Source organism: Vairimorpha necatrix, chromosome 11 (assembly GCF_036630325.1).
Source record: "Vairimorpha necatrix chromosome 11, complete sequence".
Taxonomy (NCBI): Eukaryota; Fungi; Microsporidia; family Nosematidae; genus Vairimorpha; species Vairimorpha necatrix.
This window is the reverse complement of record NC_088826.1, coordinates 478,307-499,343: the sequence shown is the minus strand read 5'-3', so window position 1 is coordinate 499,343 and position 21,037 is coordinate 478,307. Positions and strand designations below refer to the sequence as shown.

General features: G+C 30.2%; 2 protein-coding genes across 2 annotated transcripts; both read right to left on the bottom strand.

The window, feature by feature from the left end:
* Positions 1 to 3,425: 3,425 nt before the first annotated feature.
* On the bottom strand, positions 3,426 to 4,274 carry VNE69_11109 (uncharacterized protein; the record flags this gene model as incomplete). Its single annotated transcript, XM_065475016.1, has 1 exon — positions 3,426 to 4,274. One exon carries the CDS (start codon positions 4,272 to 4,274, stop codon positions 3,426 to 3,428), a length of 849 nt encoding a protein of 282 aa, XP_065331088.1.
* Positions 4,275 to 13,893: 9,619 nt separating this feature from the next.
* Positions 13,894 to 14,286, bottom strand: VNE69_11108 (integrase catalytic domain-containing protein; the record flags this gene model as incomplete). The annotated part of the gene is made up of 2 exons (XM_065475015.1): positions 13,894 to 14,094; positions 14,146 to 14,286. The coding sequence occupies 2 exons, from the start codon at positions 14,284 to 14,286 to the stop codon at positions 13,894 to 13,896; spliced, it is 342 nt and encodes a 113-aa protein (XP_065331087.1).
* Between the last annotated feature and the right edge of the window lie 6,751 nt (positions 14,287 to 21,037).

Here is a 21,037-nt window from a genome sequence, read left to right as displayed (position 1 = left end):
TTTGATTGGAAAAGAAGGAATTAAATTAATGATAACTTCAAAAGATCAGTATAATGTAAAATAAATACTAAAAAAACGTCATGGTTGTAGAGAAAGTATATAGCTTCCTCAAGAAAAAAAAATCCAGAATGAAAGTTCACTATAAGAAAAATGATAAAAATGAATTATATAGACCCATCGAAGTCTACATGACTGAATAACATTCGGCCATTAGTAAAACCTGATAATAGTATAAGAATAACACTTAATTTAAACGCACTAAACAAATTGGTAGAATTAGACAAATATAGCCTATCTAAAATAGAACATTTGGTATTTCATCTGAAAGGTAAAGATTTTTTCACAAAATTAAATTGGAAAGATGGTTTCTTTAACATTCCACTAGCGGTAAAGGACCAACATAAAACTGCTTTTCGATTTAAGCATTTCTTGTATAAATTGAAAGTAATTCCGATAGGATTTGAATATCCCCTGCCATATTTCAGCGAATTAAGGATTATGTTCTAAAAGATGAAAAAGAAAGGCGTGCATAATATACGTAGATGACATCTTAATTTTTGGAGAAACAAGTGAAGAACACGTAGAAACTTATGCAGAATAATAAAAATATTAAAGTAGAATATCTTAATATTAACGAAAAGAAAACTATTTTAAAAGCCAATCGAATAAAAATTTATGGATACATTATTGAAAAAAATGAAATATCGGTAGAAAAATTGAGAATAGAAGCAATAAATAAATTAAAAACCAGAAAACAAGAATTCGTTCTTGTATTTTTAGGAATGACAAATTACAATAGAAAATTTATTCGAAAAGGCGCAATGTTATGTGAGAAAACATACAATCTAATAAAGCAAAAAGTAGAATACATAGGACAGAAAAACACCGTGACAGCTAAAAAAAGTTAAAAGAATTATTAAGTAAACAAATAGAGCTACGCCAGCCGGGTTACAACCTTAATTTTTTTTGAAAACAGACGGTTTTAACACGGGCCTAGGTGCTATATTGTCCCATATCGACGAGGGAGTTAAGTTTTAATCGCATTGCTTCAAGAAGTCTAAATCCTCCAGAAAAATTATTTTATAAGTAAAAGAATGCCTAGCTATGCTATGGGGAATGAAACATTATAAGTACGATTTTTATGGAAAGGAACTTACGGATATTACAGATCATAAGGCATTGGAAGCCCTTCAACTAGGAGAAGTTAAATCTTTGAGAATCGACTTAGTAACTTTGTTTTTAGGGGGATTTATAAAAAAGGTGAAGAAATGTCATATATACGCCATTAGTAGGAGCTTTGAAGAAAAAGAATATAGCTTTAACGAAGTGACGAAAAAGGAACCCCATCAAAACAAGAAAAATTATTTATATATTCGAAAAGCATAAAGAAATGCTACATAGAGGTCCAAAAACAATTATTTATATATTATAAAAAAATATAATTGGCCTGATATTAAAACACTAACCAAAAGGCGATAGATGGCTGTACTGTATGTAGGATGTAAAATCCGAAAAAAAAACAAAAAATTTATATTCGTGACAGCTTATTTAACAGGCGAAAAAGTGGGAATAGACATTATAGGCCCTTTAAACAAAAATTATATAATAACAGGATTAGATCGTTATACTAGAAAAGGATTTGCTAGAAGTATTAACGATTGGTCTGGCCAAAAATTAACCCTATTTATAAAGGACAGAAATAAAATGTGTCTATAAAAACGCTTGTTCTAGAAAGCTCAAAAGAAAATTTAAGCAACAGTGTTAAAAATGTTGCAAATACAAATAATATTTTTTACATTACACGCTTCCATTACATCATCAATCGAACGGGAGAGTGGAAAGGTTTTTAGAAACCTACAAGAGATGATCAATATAAACGATGATGAAAAGTTTTAAAACAAAAATATGAAGCCTATTTTAATGTATAATAACTCTTATCACGTAGGATCTGGATGCACACCAAACGAAGCATAAATAAAAATTTGAAGAATTGGTTAAAACAACACAATTTAATTATATATTACAATATTCAAAGGCTACCAATTTAATTGTCAAAGGAAGAGGTCTTTACTGTTGAGGATACGGTTTTAATAAAGAACGAAAACATGACAAAGAGCAAACAGAGATATTGGGTAAAAAGATTTATCTCCAGTAATTTGAGAGGAAATTCTCATTTGATTAGAATTGGTACTAAGTCTTTCAAAAGACATGCTTTGCAATTAAAAAGACTAGTGGACGAGGAGCTGATTCGAAAGAAGGAGGGATGTTGATTATTAATAATAAAATAAATTGACCCCTCTTGAATGAAAAAGCCATATTTGGAGACTCACAATAAATACAATGAACACATAAAAAATGCAAAATTCATATGGGGGCTAATTTTATGTTAGATTAAAGCCTTAAATCTAACCCAATTGTAAATAATGATAAAAATGTCAGGGCAATACTTTTTATTTTAAATGTGCAAAACACAATAATTAAGCCATATTCGGTAATTTAGACCATATGTAAACATATAATAAAAAATAATTACCTTTAATCTATTGCTATTAAGAAAGAATAAAATATTTATCGATTCCATTTTATTCGTTTAAGATTGTATTTTATTTTGATTAAAAATACTTTAATCCTAAATTACTCTTAATAATATAGAATATATACTCATCAATAACAAATTTTAACCAAAAGAACCTCTTAATATTTTTCTTTTATATAGGATGATTGACATATTATTAATGTTGATTATTCCATGAAATTTTTTTAAAAGTAGCAATCAGCAAGAAATAATAGAATGGTCCACTCAGGTTGTTACATGGTGAAAACTCTGCAAAATATTTAACCAATAAAAGTGACATTGTTAAATACATTATTCATCAGATGGATAGTATTGTGTGAAAAAATAGTTTTAAACGCAAACTCATGCTCATACTTTATATAAAATAAAAGATTTATATTTGTTGTGAATTGAATTATAAGTACTATTGAAACATATGTTTATGTAAACAACACTTTTATCAAATTCTCGAAAATTTAACGTAGCAAAAAAACAAATTACGAGGATTGAAAAGAACATGTAGGAATGTATCTATATAAAGACAAATACAGAGTAAGACAGCTTTATTATTTTGGTTCACAAAAAAGTTTAGAAAAAACATAAAAATTAATAACCCAAACAAATATTAATTATTTTAAAATTTCATACAACAACCCAATCTTTAGACTGTACTAAATGCAATTATTAATGTTTTTCTTTCGTTTTTTTGTTGTTGCCGTTTTATAAATATAATCAAAACAATTATTTGCTTTAAATCTCACTCAAAATGGGGATTGATAACGATTCTCGAATTAAACAAAGTGTGAAATTTATAAATCTGATAAATTTGTTAAAAAAATTATTTCCCTCATTGATATCATCTTTTTTATATTTATACGAAATATTCCTCGTGATATTTTTGAATATTTAAATTGTCCGAGTCTTTAATTTGAGATAACTCAATATTTTCTTCATAAAATGCATCATCATCATACATCTCTCGTAACAGACTTTCACAATTTATATCGCTTTCTGTTTTTTCATAAGGATTATTAAGCGTTGAAAATTCTTTCACTGTTATAATTTCATATTCACTATATATTTCTTCGTAAATATCTATCGAGTTTTCTGCATCAAGAGAAATATTAATTGGGCCTTCGTTCTGATGCCGAGGGTGTATAAAAATTAATAAATTTTTTTGATATAATAAGGGGATCGGTATAGGTACTTTATTAATGCGAAAATTCCAAAAATTTGACCACTTGAGTTCATATACTTTTCTTTGTTTACTAAACACAAGCTTCGCACTTGTGGAATAGTTATTGACTGTTATTAAATCTTTTGTTTTCATCACATCTATATAATATTTTTTGCTTTTAATGAGCGTTATTCTCGAAATTAAAATGTTTTTACTATTTAGAAAATTATTTACAGTGTTTACATCTTCTTTGTTTATAATCCTGTGACAATTTAAAAATCCAATAAGAATTTCTTTCTCTATTAAAGTTAATGGCTTGAAATAAAAAGGCTCTGTGTTTTTCCCTCGTTCCGACCTTTTGTTATATGTTTTAATGTTTTTACCTATACGATCTTCTTCGACTAATTCTGTGACCAGGTAAGTTGAAGATATATGTTCATCTTGCACAATCATATAAACATCTGCATAAAAGCTACCATATGTAACTACAAATATCTTTTCGGAGCATCTTATAGCTAACACATAAACAAAATTTACTATCATGGGGGCTAAGATAATATAAATTAACTTGAGCATAAATTATCATTTAATAAAAGATAACTTTTGTTTAAGAATATTTTTATATAACACATATTTCTGGTGTCATATCAAAAAGAAGTTCACGTCGACTTGTAATAAATGATAATTTAATTATTAAATGTTAAAAAATAAAAACTTGACGTTTAGCTGCATTCTTATAAAATATTTTATTAACTTATGATTTTATAATTTTTTGAAAATTTGAATAGTATAAGAATATTTCAAGACTATTAATAGGCATAGAAAGAGGAAACATATTAAAATAATTATGTCTATGTCTAATCTTGGTCTCTTGGGCGCTTAAAAGCAAACGACGGATATAGAATTTAGAACGATAAACGGAGAGACATTAATATTAGAAAAAAAGCTTTTGCCTTTATTAAACTGAAATGAATTTTATCATTGTGCTGACATAATTTTATAAATAACCATAAACCATCATATTCGTTCATATTTATATTAAGGAGAATTCCAAGGAAACTAATATTAGTACACGCATATCATGAAAATTTTTTTGGACAAATATTTGAAATGAGAAATAATTTCATTGATCATATCCTTTAGCCCCTAATCAATTTTGTGTTTTGGAAGAACGATATTCGTAGTTATTCTATAATGTCTACTCACCACAATCCTTATCAGTATCCATCTATTTTTTTTAGATTAATTAGCAAAAATAAGAAAACCGTTTTTTGTCATATTATAGATTTGATGTTTATAACTGAAAACAACTTTTGTGACTTTAATTGACAAATAATAGATCTTTATATTCCGATCATAAAGAACAAATGTGGGTTTAATCATATAGAAAAATACAAAAAGCTTTGTTGACTATGTTCCACGCAAAATACGACCAGAAACCCCTTTTTATAAGATCTACAAAAAAATATCCTTAAGAGAAATACCAACTCATGTGCTATTTGTTGTTCGACGTAGCCATCTTTTTATTAGTATTTTAGACTTACTTCTATGTTATAGGAGTATTAGTAATTTAATTTCTCTGTTCTTATATTTTCGCGTATTAAATTGTTGTTGTCAGACATTTATGCGTCAAACCTGATCCATTTACAAATAATAACATTTTTAGTATCTTTGTAAACATGATGAAGGAATTTCTATAATTTTTGAAAATCACTATAGTTATATGATCTAATCCACTTTTACATTTTTTGAAGCTGTATGGGAAAATTTGTTTTTTTTTATATATTTTATTTACCGTTTACTTTTTATAATTATATCTCTAAAATTTATAAAAAATAAATAGATACAAAAATACAAGTCAAAATTTTATCAGTTTTACCTATTTTTCATTTAGAAAGTCATGTATAATATAACGTAAAAATTATATGCTAAGATCAAAATGTCTTCGTTAAATATCTTTATAGGAATCAGAACGACGGCAAGGCAACTTATATAATATTGATATGAAAAGACGTTCATATAAATTTTGGTTTAAAGTTAAAATCATACTTGTTAAAATTTTACATAGACTAACATAGATAATTCATATTGAAATAAAGTTTTACTTTTCATGAGCACAAGAAAATAAAAATTTATGAGGATAAATTAGGGTATTCATATATATATATCGAACTTTTATAACTTTAAACACAACTTTTGTAATTATTAAATCTAAAAATTAGAAAATGCGTAAAAAGCAAATATTTTTTGCATACACATATGAAAACCAGATGAATTGGTGTGCAGAGAATTTAAGTAAAGATTTTTTTTTGTATTTTTATACTTCTCGTAGAATTTATAATTTGACATAGGAAAATTTGTTGAAAGCAGACTTAAAACATCATAAGAACTCAACATATACATACGAATTTTAAGCTATTGCGTCTGACCAAGAAAATTGTTATTAGCAAAACCTACTTGTCTATCCGCCTTCTTTTACAAATTGATGCGTAAAAAAGATAAAAACTTTTCTAATGAAGCATGAAATGTAAACCTTTATATATATATATATATATATATGTCCAAATTGGTTTTGTTTATGTATATATAAAATGATTAATTACAATATTTTCATTACATTGTTGGTTTCTAAGCATACATTTATTTTTTTCGAAGACTCCCTATTGTAAGAATACCCCCAAAATAATTATTTCGTTAACTAGACGAAAAGAAAAAAATATGTATTTTTTGAAGTCTCTCGTAGAGCAGGTAAAATTACAGATTTTGATGTAAAAACAAAAGCTCTACTTTGAAAACAACCAAGTATCTAAAGATATAGAAAGCGAAGATTACTAATCTTAGAAAAATTTGTAACAGACCAATGCCTAGTACCGTTAGAAATATTAAACTACATGTATTTGCACAAATATTTTGTGCAATACTATCATACTGTTTAGACTCATACCTCGTGGATAAAGCTGACCAGATAAAGTTTATTTGTTTAAATTATCACAAAAATAAAGTATCATAGACGCAAAATATCAATTTATGCTTAAAGGGAACGTTTAATATTTTGTTTAAAAGTGTTTTTATTTAAAATGTACAATAAAGATGTTATTAAGAACTGAACCCAAATTTTACTTACTTGGGGGTACTCGCGTCAAGCCTAACTTAATATCTTTTTTTACAGTCTCTATTTAAAAATTCACACTAAAATTACTTTTTCTTTGTAGTTTAATTAATCCACTTTAATATCATAGGTTTTCTTTTTTGTTTTAGCTTCTTTTGGAATTGTTACTTTTTTTTTATTTTGTTCATAGAAAATATATCGTATAACAAAAAACAAAAGTTAAAGCAAAAGAATATTATGTTTCGTTTGATTGATATGTTGTGGTATAATGACCACATAACATTCCTATTTCTTATAGGATGTATTTTATAATTATGAATTATTTTACCTCCCTCTTATTTTTAAAATATTTTATTTTAAACCCACAAAAAGGGAATATATCTTAAGGAAAACATTACTAATAAACAGATTATCAATAAAACTTATAAAAGCATGCTAGGGACAGACGAGCGAAAAAGTAGTTCTTTAGAGTATTACTTTAGAACAAGCCGCATCTCTGTGAAGCACGCCATATGGCACGACATGCCACCTAAACCTACCAAAAAACATCCAAAATAGTTTTATTTTCAAGGCCTTATTTCTAAACATTCCCCCTCATTTTTTTTATAACTACTATAATACAATATCGTTTCTGATTTTTTTTCCTACTTTTCTTATTTTAATAAGCTTTAAACATATTTACTTTATTATTTAATAAAATTGTGATATCCCACAAGTAATTCATTTTTTTTGTTCTTTGTTTGTTTGATCTGAACGAATTGTTTACAAACAAACGAAGAAAACTAAAATATAAATTTTGCCCTTACCCACACCACAAATAGAAACTAATGATGAACATGAGAAAGCAGAGGAATGAGAAACAAACCAAAGGACAAAACATTGTAAATAAAAAATTTAAGGTTAAATTGCGATGTTCCCCCCCTCCCCTCTTTAAAAATAAAAAAAAGGGGAAAAATAAAAAAAAGACCAAACTAAAATTTATTCAATTAATTGAAAATCAAATTCGGGGGCTAAATCGTAATTTAAAAACCATATATATTGAACTTCAAAAAGCATAACATTCTTTCAAGTAGTGATTATCTATAAATTAACTTTAAACGAGCTATATAAAATTTTCGAACGAGACTCATTAAAGAACCATGGCTTGTTCCTTCTTTGCGCAATTCCCTTTTAATTACAGACCACATTCCCTCAATTGTTTTGGTGTGGGCGACCGTTGTTGGATTTACAAAATTTTGGCTATGATTTACAGTTAAATGTAAATAGTTATGATCCGGACATAGTTCCGAAAACCCTTCATAACCTCGCCAACAATCAGTAATAATTGTAGATCAAGGTGCGATTTTTTGTTTTATTAAATCGACAAAAGTAGTTCTTGGTCGATTTTCAACAATTTCGAAAAAAAAGAATTGCTGTCTCCTCGTACAACTCTACCAACGGCCCAAACTTGGTATTGAAAGATTCTACCGTTATAGTTTTTACTTTTAACAAGCAATGTCTCGTCTATTTCAACTACGCATTTTAAACCTCCCATTGTTTTGTTTTGAAGGTAGTTGAAATAGGATAAGGATACAGCGTCATTAAAACGCGTAAACCAGCGAGATACGGTACTACTATCTATATCTAATTCGATAGTAGCCTAAATATTGCTTACACCTTTAACCCATTCACACAGCAAAATTAAAAGATCTTCGATATATAATTAGAACTTTTAAAAATGCTTTCTTTGTAAATGTTACCTTTGTTTGAGCATTTTCTCCCATTTCGTCGTAAGTAACAACGATATTTGTCCTAATTATTTTTAATTTTGGTCATGGATTTTATGCACTAATTGCACATCGGTACCCTTAATGTATTTTTTTAAAGAAGAAATATAATTATTTCCTCTTTTTTATATATTAGTTTTCTAAAATTTCTGGTGTTCATTTTAGGGGTATAATTTTAGTTTTGTCTTTTTTTTTATTTTTTGAGGGGTGGGGCGGAGTAACATCGCAACTTAACCCATGTATGTTTTATTCATAATTTTAAATGCTGTTATCCCCTGACTTTCTTGTTCGATGAGAATTTGAGTAAATCCATTTTTTAGATCAAATTTTGTGTAGTATGCCATGTTCCCTACTAGTTGTAGATTCTCAAAGATTTTGGTAGATCAAATTGTTCGTCCTTGACAATCTCGTTAATCTTTCTGTAGTCAATTACTAATCGTAAATCTTTGTTTTTCTTTTCGATATAAAATGCGAGGCTATACACCTCTGCGCCCACTTCTCCTATAATGTCTTCGTTTAATAATCTTTGGATTTCTCGGATTCCAGCATCTTTATATTTATGCGGCACACTGTATGACAGGCACTTCAAATTTACGCTTAAGTTATGTATTGGTCTTATTTTTACGGGGTTTATTTTAAAAACGTTGAAATTTTCTAGCTTCTTTATACAAATAATTTAAATGGATTAATTCTTCATTCAAACATTCCTTTCCCAATACTAAACCTAAGTTCTCATAAAAAAAATATGTCTAACTCATTATCTTCTTTTACTTTTTCGTTTTCTCTCAATACCCTAATCGTTTCTCTTTCGATTCCGATCGTGTTCTATTATAAAATTCAGAATCATCTAATTCTAAAAGATGAATTTGTTTCCCAAAATAACATCTACTATAGATTTCTCTAACACATACAGTACCACATTAAATTCCTTTTTTAACCCTTTCATTTCACTACCGTGTCTACTATTAAGTTTATTTTCAGGTTTTGGTTAGTTACTGTTACTATTTAGAGGGGTTATCTTCCCCGGTAATAAATTATTTCCTTCTACTAGTTTTCTGTCTATAAAGTTATATATGCACCAGTGTCCAATACAACGTTTATCTCTTTCTCGTTCAACTCTCCTTTTAACTCTAAGTCAAAGGTATTTAGTCCAGCTTTTTTCATAATGTAAGTTCTCTCAATATTATTTTTTGAATCTTTGTAGTTCCCTTCTCTTGGGGGTTCTCTAGTTTTGTTGTTCAATACTAGGCACTACTTTGAGTTATATGTATTATTTCTGTGGAGGCTACGCCTTTTCTGCTAGTATATCTTTCTTTTTCGTCCCTGTCATGGCCTGATGCTACGTCAAGAAGTTTTGATATTAAATTTTTATCAAAATTTCCATTAGTCATATTTTACAAAAATTATTTAAATAAAAGTTTTAAAGAAGGGCAAGAAAAAATGAGGAGAGATCAAATCAATCAAGAGAGGCCTAGAATAGGACAAGGGACGAGATATGATGAAATAAATAAGTTTAATAATGAAAATATATTAAGAATAATTGAAAGTTTCTCAAAGACGGATCTTATCCTCGTGGGTTTGACAGACCTGTATCTTGTCTGTTCTTGTGTCATTTATTTTTGACATCATGTTCTTTTTTCTACCTTCGGTAATTATATGTGATGTTATGTACTACATTACAATAACAGATGTCATGAACATCAACTGTCAAAGGTCTCCTCCAAGACGTATTAATGTGTCAATAAACAAACAAAAGAATGCTTTGGCAATAGGTTTATTAATGTAAAAGCATTAACCTTTAGTAAAACTGCTTAACAATTCTTATATTAAAAATAAAATGTGATATATTTGTATAATTTCTATTCCCATTATGATAAATAAAGACATGGGGCGATACCGAATCGTCAGTTTACAAGTGTGGACTGTAGTCTAGAGGCCAAAAGCTATTAAAGGAAGTTAGAAGAATCATGTATCGCTTAGAGATAACGGAGGTAGAATCCAGTTTGTGGAAGCAGAGAATATTTATGGAAGGAAGTGAAGAAATAAAAAATTTCATGGTAGAAAGAATTAGTAAAGAGGACGAATATTATAAAATAATTGAGAAATTAGAGGAGGAAATATGTAGAGAAGAAAGAACTAAAAAAGAAGAAGAAAATAGGAGAGAACTTATGGAGGTCATAGCTGAGAATGTTAGAGAAACTGTAAGAAAAGAAATTCAAGAGAAAGATTTAGTTTTAAGGAGTACAGTACAAGAAATAAGAAATAATAGGAATTGTTAAAATTGTGGTAAATTTGGCCATATGGCTAGGAACTGCTATGTAGGAAGGAACAATAATCAGGAAAATAATAAAAAGTTTGATAAGTACTTAAATTTAGACGAAAACTAAAGTTGTAGTAGCAGTAATGATAATAAAGAATATAAACCAAGTGGAAAGACAAAACGAGTTAAGTTAAAGGAATGTAATAATAGTGATAGAAGACATAAAGAAAGAATATATGCGAGCAATAAAGAGACGAAAAGAAGATTACTGAAGAGGGAATTTACGTTGGAAGATCTCAAAGCGGAATATGAAGAAGTTTTTAAACAAGGAGATGAGGTTATAAGTTATTGTACATTAGAGAAGTGTAAGATAGATACTCCAGAGGGTAAGAAGATAGTCAGAAAGGGACAGACGATCCCACAGGCTTTGATCAAACAGACTGAGGAATATATTAATGATTTAGAAAATAGAAAAATTATAAGAAGATCGTCTTCGGAATGGCGAAACCCAATAAGAGCGATACTTAAACCAAGTGGTGAAGTAAGAGTAGTTAGTAATTTTATAGGGTTGAATGATTTAGTCGAGAAAGACCCGTATGAGCTAACGAATATGAGAGAAATAATAAGAGCTACGCAAGGGTCGATAATATTTACTGTTGTTGATTGCAAAGAAGCATTTTACCATTTTGAAATCGAAGAAAAAGATAAACATAAGACGGCGTTTGAATTTAATAAAAAAGTTTACGAATGGAATAGTATGGTGATGGGATACAAAAATTCCCCACAGATACTACAGAGAACGATGAATATGATTTTTGAAGATTTGCGAGGAAATGGTGTTGAGGTATACATGGACGATATAGTAATACATGCCAACAATAAACGTAAACACGATGAATTAGTAACAGAGGTTATAGAAAGAATTAAGAGAAATAAAATGAAATTAAATATTGGGAAAATACAGTTTAGACAAGCGGAAGTAAAATTATTAGGTGTGACGCTGAATGGAATAGACATGACGGCCGACGAAATAAAGAAAAATGGAGCCTTGGAGTATCCAGATCCATAAACTTTGACGGGATTGAGGAGATTTCTAGGATTGACTGGGTGGTTCAGACCATAATAAAAGATTATGACGGGTTGACGTTGAAAATGACAGATAGTTTGAAGAAAAATGGCAATTCATGGAAATTAACGGAAGAGATGAAAAAGGAATTTACTGGAATACAAAAATGTATTAAGAAATATGGGAAGACTAAGATTGTCGGACTATAATAAGGAGTTCATACTAAGAACAAACGCTAGCAATTTGAGATTGGGTGCGGTGTTACTTCAGAAGAATGAGAATGGAGAATGGGTTGCTATACAATGGGCATCTAAAAAGCTAACACCGAAGAAGTAAGATATGGTATTCTAGAAAAGGAAATGCCTGCGATATTTTGGGGCATTGATAAATTTAAATACGAGTTAAGAGGTAGGAAATTCAAGATAGAAACGGATCACAAAGCACTGGTGGAGATAAGAAACAAACCGTTTTTCAATAATAACAGAATAAATCGCTTAATCGAGAAGATACAGGAATATGATTTTATCGTTGAATATAAAAAACCTGATGAGATGGTGATAGCAGATGCGTTGAGTCAAATAAATATGGAAGAGGATATTAAAGAAATGGAAAATAAAGAGCGAACAATCAAGCAAACAGAAGGCAAAGGAAAGCACATGTTTCTTCCGTGAATGGAAAGCAATATTGGCAATAAGACTCAGGATGTAAAGATGAAATACCACCAGAGAATATAAGAAGACAATAATCCAAGAATATCATGAAAAAGTAGGCCATAGATGCATGACAAGTGTTTATTATGCAATGAGAGAAGAATACTATTGGCCAGGAGTAAAGAAAGAAATAAACGAGGTTATAAAACAGTGTCAGAAATGCCAGATATATAACAGAAAAAATATGGGTGGTTGTGAATTTGTAAATACGTCGAGATACCTAGAGAAGGTTGCATTAGATTTGATAGACTCTAAAAATGAGAAGAAATATGTTTTAGTTGCTATCGATTATTTTACACGAAGAGTATGGGGAGTAGTTGTAAATAACAAGTCAAGTAATAATGTTGTTGGATTTTTAAAAAGATTTTTTGAGCAAGGGAAGAAACCGTAAGAAATTATTACAGATAACGGTAAAGAATTTATCAACAAGGTATTTAGATAATTTTGTAGAGATCTAGATATAATATACCTACAAGTAAGTATAGAAGCGCATAGAAGTAACGGAAGAGTAGAGCGTGTTATGGGAACTTTGAGAGAAAATATTTTAAATTCGGATGCGAAAATCTTTGAAGGTAAAGTGTATAAAAGTATCGAGATATATAATCAGAGCTATCATACAGGAATAAAATGTACACCAATAGAAGCGACTGAAGATAAAACTGGTGACGTAATGCTTGAAAATATCCCCATAGGGAAATATTGTAATAGGTTTAGAAAAGGAAAGATTGAAAGATTTAGTAAAAGTCAATTGGTAAAAATAGCTAAACGAGAAAATTTGGCAGGTGTTAATTGTGTTGAACGTGGGGTAGATTCCCATTTTTTTAATATATTTCTAAAATACTTTTATTTAATTTCTTTTTATACTTATAACTGTTTTCTTGGTGTTTGATGTTCTTCATATTCATTCTTTTGTTCTGTTGTACCCTTCTTTCAAAAACAAATATTTATAATAAAAATATATAAACAAACAAATAAAATAAAAATCATAAAGTCGTGACTGAAAAGTCATGACATCCTGCCTTTTTTAGAGCTTAAGTTGTTTTATGTGTACCCATCCTGATACGCCTTCTAATTTAATCCATTGATTCTAAGATTCTTTTTCGACAACTCTATAAGGGCCGTTACATCTAGGTTCAAGTTTATTGACAGAATTATTCTTTAAATAGACCTCGTCATTTATTTATATGCACGAGTCTTTTATTTCCCTTCGTTCATAAACCTTAGGTACAGTATACTCTGAATGCCGATCTTCTACATCATAGAAGTTATTTCCCCATACAATTTCTCTAGGTGAAACTCAAGTGAAGTGTTGATGTTGTTATTAATTCTGTGCTCAATTTTCCTAACGATGTCACTCATTTTTGTACCTTTATTCATTCTCAGTACTTCTACTATTGTTTTATTGATTCTTTCTAATATTCCATTACTTTGAGGAAAGTAAGGGGGTATTAACTATTGTTTTATACTGTTCTTTATCATATAAATTTACAGTTGTTGGCTCACATACTGTGGTCCATTATCGGAGATTGGCGTTTTCGGTTTTCCGCACTCCCTAATCCACGTATTTATACACTCAATCACTTCTACGCTTCTAAACTTCTCCTTAAACCATATTCTAGTAAATTTAGAAAAAATATCAGTCATTGTCAGTAGATAGCCTTTATGGCTAAACTCTCCTCCTCCAAAATCTTCCAAAAGAAAAGGACCAAAAATGTCTGTACTAACTTTTGCAAATGGTTCCTCGCTTATAATATTAACAACCTGTTGTCTAATTAGGGCCCTTTCCTTGTGTTGTTGGCATATAACACATCTCTTGCTTACTTCTTCGGAGGTGGGGTACTTTAGACCCCCCCCCCTTTGAAGCGCTTCAATTTTTTTTTCGAACCCCAAAATTGAAGTGCAAAAAAAAAGAGGAGCAAGAAAGGGACAAAAATTTCTTATCACTTTAAACATTAAAAATACAAAATAATTATATAAAACGACTTAAAATTAAATTTTATACCAATATCTAAAAATAAAAAGTGTCTACTTAAAATTTCAAACTAAATTCAAATTCTTTTATTTTATGATAATTTTCATTTTTTCCCCTTAAAAATGACAGAAATATACAAGGACGTTGAGAAAATACTTGAGGAAGTAATTATATCTACTTTAAATTCAAGGTTTTGTCCACTTTGTTATGGGAATGTACAAAGACGTATAGGAATACAAAATCAAGTGAGATGTACATCAAAAAGGTGCAGAAAAGAATTTACGATAACAAACAAGAAACCTTTTCATGGAGCTAAATTACCTTGGCTGATAATATGCCAGGTCATATTTCTTTTTGTTGAAAATACGGCCATAAAAACTATTAAAAAAATTCATAGTTTCAATCGAAAAACAATTTATAGAATTTTCAGAAACTTAAATAAGCATATAACTGGTAATAAAAAAATAGGAGGTCCAGGTATAATTGTGGAGATTGACGAATCTAAATTCGGAAAGCGAAAATACAACAAAGGCCACAAAGTTGACGGCGTATGGATACTTGGGATGGTGGAAAGGACTACAGAACGAGGCTTAGTCTTAATTAAAGTTAAAAATAGAAAAGCCGTGACTCTCGAAAGATTAATAAAAGAATATGTACATCCCGGAAGTATTATTTATACTGATTGTTGGAGAGGGTATATAAATTTAAATCAATTAGGCTTATACGAACACTATACTGTTAACCATTCCCTTGGTTTTATAAATCCTGAGAATGGTGTTCATACCAACACAATTGAAGGAACATGGGCTGGTGTAAAAAGAGTGATTCCTGCAAGATATCGGACTGAAAAAGATGTAAATCTATTTCTTAATTTTTTTACTTTTAAAAGAAATTATCCTAATAATCCCTTCATAAATATAATAAAAAAGTGTTTTTGATAAATATATCTTGGTTTCTAATAACATTTTGTATCTGAATATATATTTATTTGTTGTTTTTAATGTTTAAAGTGATAAGAAATTTTTGTCCCTTTCTTGCTCCTATTTTTTTTTGCACTTCAATTTTGGGGTTCGAAAAAAAAAATTGAAGCGCTTCAAAGGGGGGGTCTAAAGTATCCTTCCCCCTACTTCTTCAATAATTCCTTTTATATTAGGTGTCTTTATTTGTCATAAATTAGTGTCAATAATATTACAGAATATAACATCCCCCTCCAAGACGGGTAGTCTCATACTTACTCAACCCCCCTTTAAATCATAATGTCTTTTCTTCACCAGCCGTCCTGTTTCCAATCGTACAATATACGAATCACCTCCACAAATCGCGTAAATTTTTCCCTCCTCCATAAATCGTCTTTTTTCATATTTATTACATCCCTTCAAATTTTCTTTTTTCGCTACTCGTACTTTCTTATTCCTGTAAAACTTTTCTCTCTTCCATTAACAAACTTCTTACTGTATCTTCCTTCAGGACCATTTTCTATCATAACTTTTCCACTAGTATCCATAATTGCCTCTTTCGGTGTACAATCTAACCCACTGTGGTAACTATTATCATACATATCAATCGCTCTCATAACCTTATCGTCAAAATCATCGCCTCTCATTTTCAAAATAGCTTCTCTCAATGTTTCTATTACTCTCTCTACACGTCCATTACTACGGTGGCTTTCTATGCTTATCTTCCTGTGAGCAATATCTAATCTTCTACATAATATCCTAAGATCCTCGTTAACAAATTCCTTGCCATTATCGTTTATTAATTCCTCTGGTCGTTTTCCGTTCCTACATAAACTATCTATAAACCAAGCAACATTCTGAGCCTTTTTTTCCTTTATGCTCACTCCCCAAATCAATCTAGTATGGTAATCAACACCAATCAAAATGTACCTACATTCGTCGCGAAATTCAATCAAATCAAAAGCTACTTTCTCTAAATATCTACTGGTACTAATAAAATCACATCCGCCCAACTTCTTCCTATTATAAATTTGACATCTTTCACACTTCAATAACTCATTATAAATCTCCGACTTCATCCCTAACCAATAGTAAAGGTTCTTCATCGCATAATAAACACTTCCAACACTACGAGGGCCTCCATTTTCGTGATATTCCATTATTAACTTTGCACTATTTTCTTCCTTTGGTATCTCTGCTCTTATACCACTATCAAAGACCCAGTATTCCTTTTCATCTTCATATACTGTATGTTTCTTCTCTTTTCCTTCTATTTGTTTTACTGTTCTTTTCTTTATCATTTCTTCTTTCTCAGTCTCTTCAACAGGCGCTCTACTTAACGCATCGGCCACTACCATTATATCTGGCTTCATGTACTCAATTGTAAAATCGAACTCTTGAATCTTCTCTATCCACCTATTAATCCTATTATTATCGAATTGTGGCTTTCTCCTGATTTCTATCAAAGCTTTATGGTCTGTTTCAACTTTAAATTTACGACCTCTTAATTTATATTCGAACTTTTTGATTCCCCAGTAGACCGCATACATCTCTTTCTCGCTTATTCCGTATCTTGATTCCGTGGGAGTAAACTTTTTCGAAGCCCACTGTACCGGCACCCACTCCTCTTCGTCATTCTTTTGCATTAATACCGCGCCCATTCCTAGGTTTGACGCATCGGTTCTCAATAAAAACTCCTTTTCATAATTAACTATCTTCAACTTTCCCAATGTCTTAACCTTTTCTTTCAACTTAACAAATTCATCTTTCATATTTTCTGTCCATTTCCATTCGTTCTTACCCTTCAAACTGTCGGTCAAATGTACCGTTAAATCCGCATAATTTTTTATAAAGTCCCTAAACCATCCTGTCAATCCTAAAAATCTCCTTACTTCCGACACGTTTTGTGGCTCTGGGAATTCTAACGCTTCATTTTGTTTTATTTCAGACGGTGTTATTTCAGAAGCATTCAGTGTAACCCCCAATAGCTTTACCTCCTTCAAGCATAACTGTACCTCATTAATATTAATCCTCATCTTATTATCTTTCAACTTCCTAAGTGCTTCTCCTAACAATATATCGTGTTTCTCTCTCGTCACTGCATGTATAACAATATCATCCATATACACTTCTATTCCTTTTCCCAAGTGTCTCTCAAACAATTTATTCATTATTCTTTGTAAAATCTGCGGGGAGTTCTTGTATCCCATAACCATACTATTCACTCATAAACCCTTTTATTTAATTCAAATGCAGTTTTATGTTTATCTGCCTCGTCGATCTCAATACTATAAAATCCTTACTTTAAATCAATAACCGTAAAATATTTTGAACCCTGTGTATTCCTAATTATGTCTCTTATATTAACTAACTCATAAGGATCCTTTTCAACCAAATCATTCGAGGCCATCAAATTACTCACTAGCCTTATTCCGCCATCTGGCTTTCTTAACGCTCTTATTGGATTTCTCCATTCCGAATTCGACCTTCTTATTACATTCCTCTTTTCCAGTCCTTTAATAAAATTTTCAGTATCCTTCATTAATGCTTGAGGTATGCACTGTCCTTTCTTCACTACTTTAACATCCTCTTGTGTTTTTATCTTACATTTATCAATCGTACAATATTCTATAACCTCGTCTCCAAAACTAAACACTTTCCTATATTTTGTCTTCAGTTCTTCAAGTCCTAAAACGCTTCCAGCTGCCTCAACTTCATTTTTTCTTTTTGGAAGTTCTCTACTTGTAGGCTTCTTTTGCCTCTTCACGGCTGCTGTCGTCCTATATCCACTCCGCTCACTAGCGCTACTATCATTTTCGTAGACTGCATTGCACTCCTTTTTATTTTCTTTTCCTTTATATTTGTAATAACATCTATCACTCTTATGTCCCATTCTCTGACACTCATAACATCTTATAACTCTTCTTCTCACAGCCCAACGCCTCTGAAGTTCAATCTCTCCTCTTACCTCTCTGACGATTCTTTCCGTCATCTCCTTCAACATCTCTTTCTCTCCTCTCTGCTCTTCCTCTACTCTATACATCTCTTCTAAAATTTTCTCCATTTTCTCAATTTTGTCCTCCTTCCTCACATATTCTACCATAAAATTTCTCAAATCCTCTGAACCCAAACTATAAATATCTCCCAATCTCAATCCATACATAAAAATACTAAACTCATTCCATATCGTTCTGATCGCCTGACCACAGTCCTCGCTTGCTGACTTTTTGTTTCTTGTGTTCGCCATGTCTTTATTTGTCATAAATTGGGGTCAATAATATTACAGAATATAACATTAGGTACATTTACAAGTTTTTCAAATTCAAGTATAAAATTACTTGACCGCAATGGCCCGAAACTTCATGAATAAACTCAATAAATTCTTTCGCTTTGTTAGGATCGATTTTAATTCTTTCTTTTTTATCTTTTACAATAAGTTTTTCATTTCCTTTATTTTTACAAGCAAAATGTTGTATAATTTTTTCTTTAAATTCTTCTTTTTGATCTGCTACTTCACTTTCAGTGTAGCATCTTGATAAGTGGTCTGCTACATTATTCTTTTCTCCCTCAATATTTATTATTTCAAAATTGTATTCATTTAATATTACTTTCCATCGCTCAAGTCTACTTGATATTTTCTTGTTTATGAATACACAATTTTTACTATCTGTTTCTATTCTTACATAATATCCTTGGATCTGACTGCGAAAGTGCTCTAATGATTTTACAATCGCAAATAATTCTTTTTCAACAATCGAATAGCTACTTTCAGAACTTATGAATTTCTTCGAATAGCATCCGATGAGTCCGTGTTCTTGTAGTAAAACTGATCTCATTCCAAAGTCGCTTGCATCGCACTGCAAAATAAATTTCTTTGTAAAATCTGATTTCTTTAAAACTAAATTTTCTTCAATAATCTTTAAAATATTCCCTATTTCTCTTTACTGTTCGTTGTTCCATTCAATCCTTTTATTTTCCGTATGTCCTAAAAGTTTAGTAACCTTGTTGAGCTTAGTACTCATGTTTGGTACGAAAGTCCTAAACCAATTTATTATACTTAATAATCTTTGCACTTCTTTTTTGGTTCGCTGTGTCTTCACAAAAATTTCCTTGTCTAAATACTTCAAGTTTGCCTTAATACCTTTTTTGTTTACTATACATCTTAATATATCAATTTCTTCTTTCTTAAAATTTGATTTTTCAAAAGCAATTCCGACTTGATGTTTGTTTAACGCTTTTAAAACTTCTAATAACGTTGCGTCGTGTTCCTTTCCATCTTTTCCATATATTACGATTACGTCTATATAGACGAATACATTCTTTATCTCTTCTAGAATTCTTGAAACTATCTTTTGAAACAGTTTCGGACCCGATTTTATCCCAAAGGGTATTCTTCTGTATTGGTAATGTTTTCCAAATATATGGAAACCAGTAATAGTCCTGCTTTCCTCATCAAGCTCTACTTGATTGAATCTATTTTTTAGATCCAGCTTAGAATAGTACTGACAGCATGATAAAAGCTGTAGATTGTCATGTATTTTGTGGTTTATAATAAATTTCATCGACTATATAGTCATTAATGTATCGATAGCCGATTACCAATCTTAAGTCTTTGGTTTTATTTTCTATCACAAACGCAGGGCTTGAAAAACGTGAATTGCATCTTTCTATTATTTTTTCTTTTTCTAATCTCCTAAGTTCTTTTATTAATCTTTCTTTGTATGCTATAGCTATACTATAGGGCTTTGCTTCGTAGAACTGTAATTCTTTTTTTTTATATTAACCTCTGTGGATGGTCTAATTTCATACATTTAAATTGCTCATTGTGAAACTGATAATATTCAATAGCTTTATTTATATCATTTTCTTCTTCCTTACAAACATGTATCTTCTCAAAAAGCATTTTATCCAACTCACATTGGTTGGATGTATCTAAAAACGTCATTTTCTTTCTTCCAGACATTATTGTTCCGTCCTTATAATTTATTATCATTTGATTTCTTATTAGAAATTCGTTTCCTATATAATATCTTCATTCCTATTTGTGAGAACATAAAATTTCACTAGCTTATCTTCACATAAATCATCTAATCCTATCTTAATAATACGGGTTCGTTGCAAATCTCCGTGTCTTCATTAGCAAATCTTGCTGTTATAGCTACGTCTTCTGTCGTTTTTAATTTCAAATCTTCTACTTGCTTCGTGCTTATAAAGTTTCTTGAAGCTTTTGTTTCTAATAAAAATTTAATTCTTCTTTCATTAATTATTCCATTCAGTTCTATTCCATTTATAGTGTTAAGTGGCTCGGTTACCACTTTCAAATTCTCGGTTAACTCTCTTTTCCCGTTTTCTTTTAGTTTCCTGTCTCCATTCTTTGCATTATATCTGGGATTGTTATTGTGGTAACAATCTTTAGCGTCATACGTGGTATTCTTGTGTATAGTACACCATTCCCCATACACCGAAC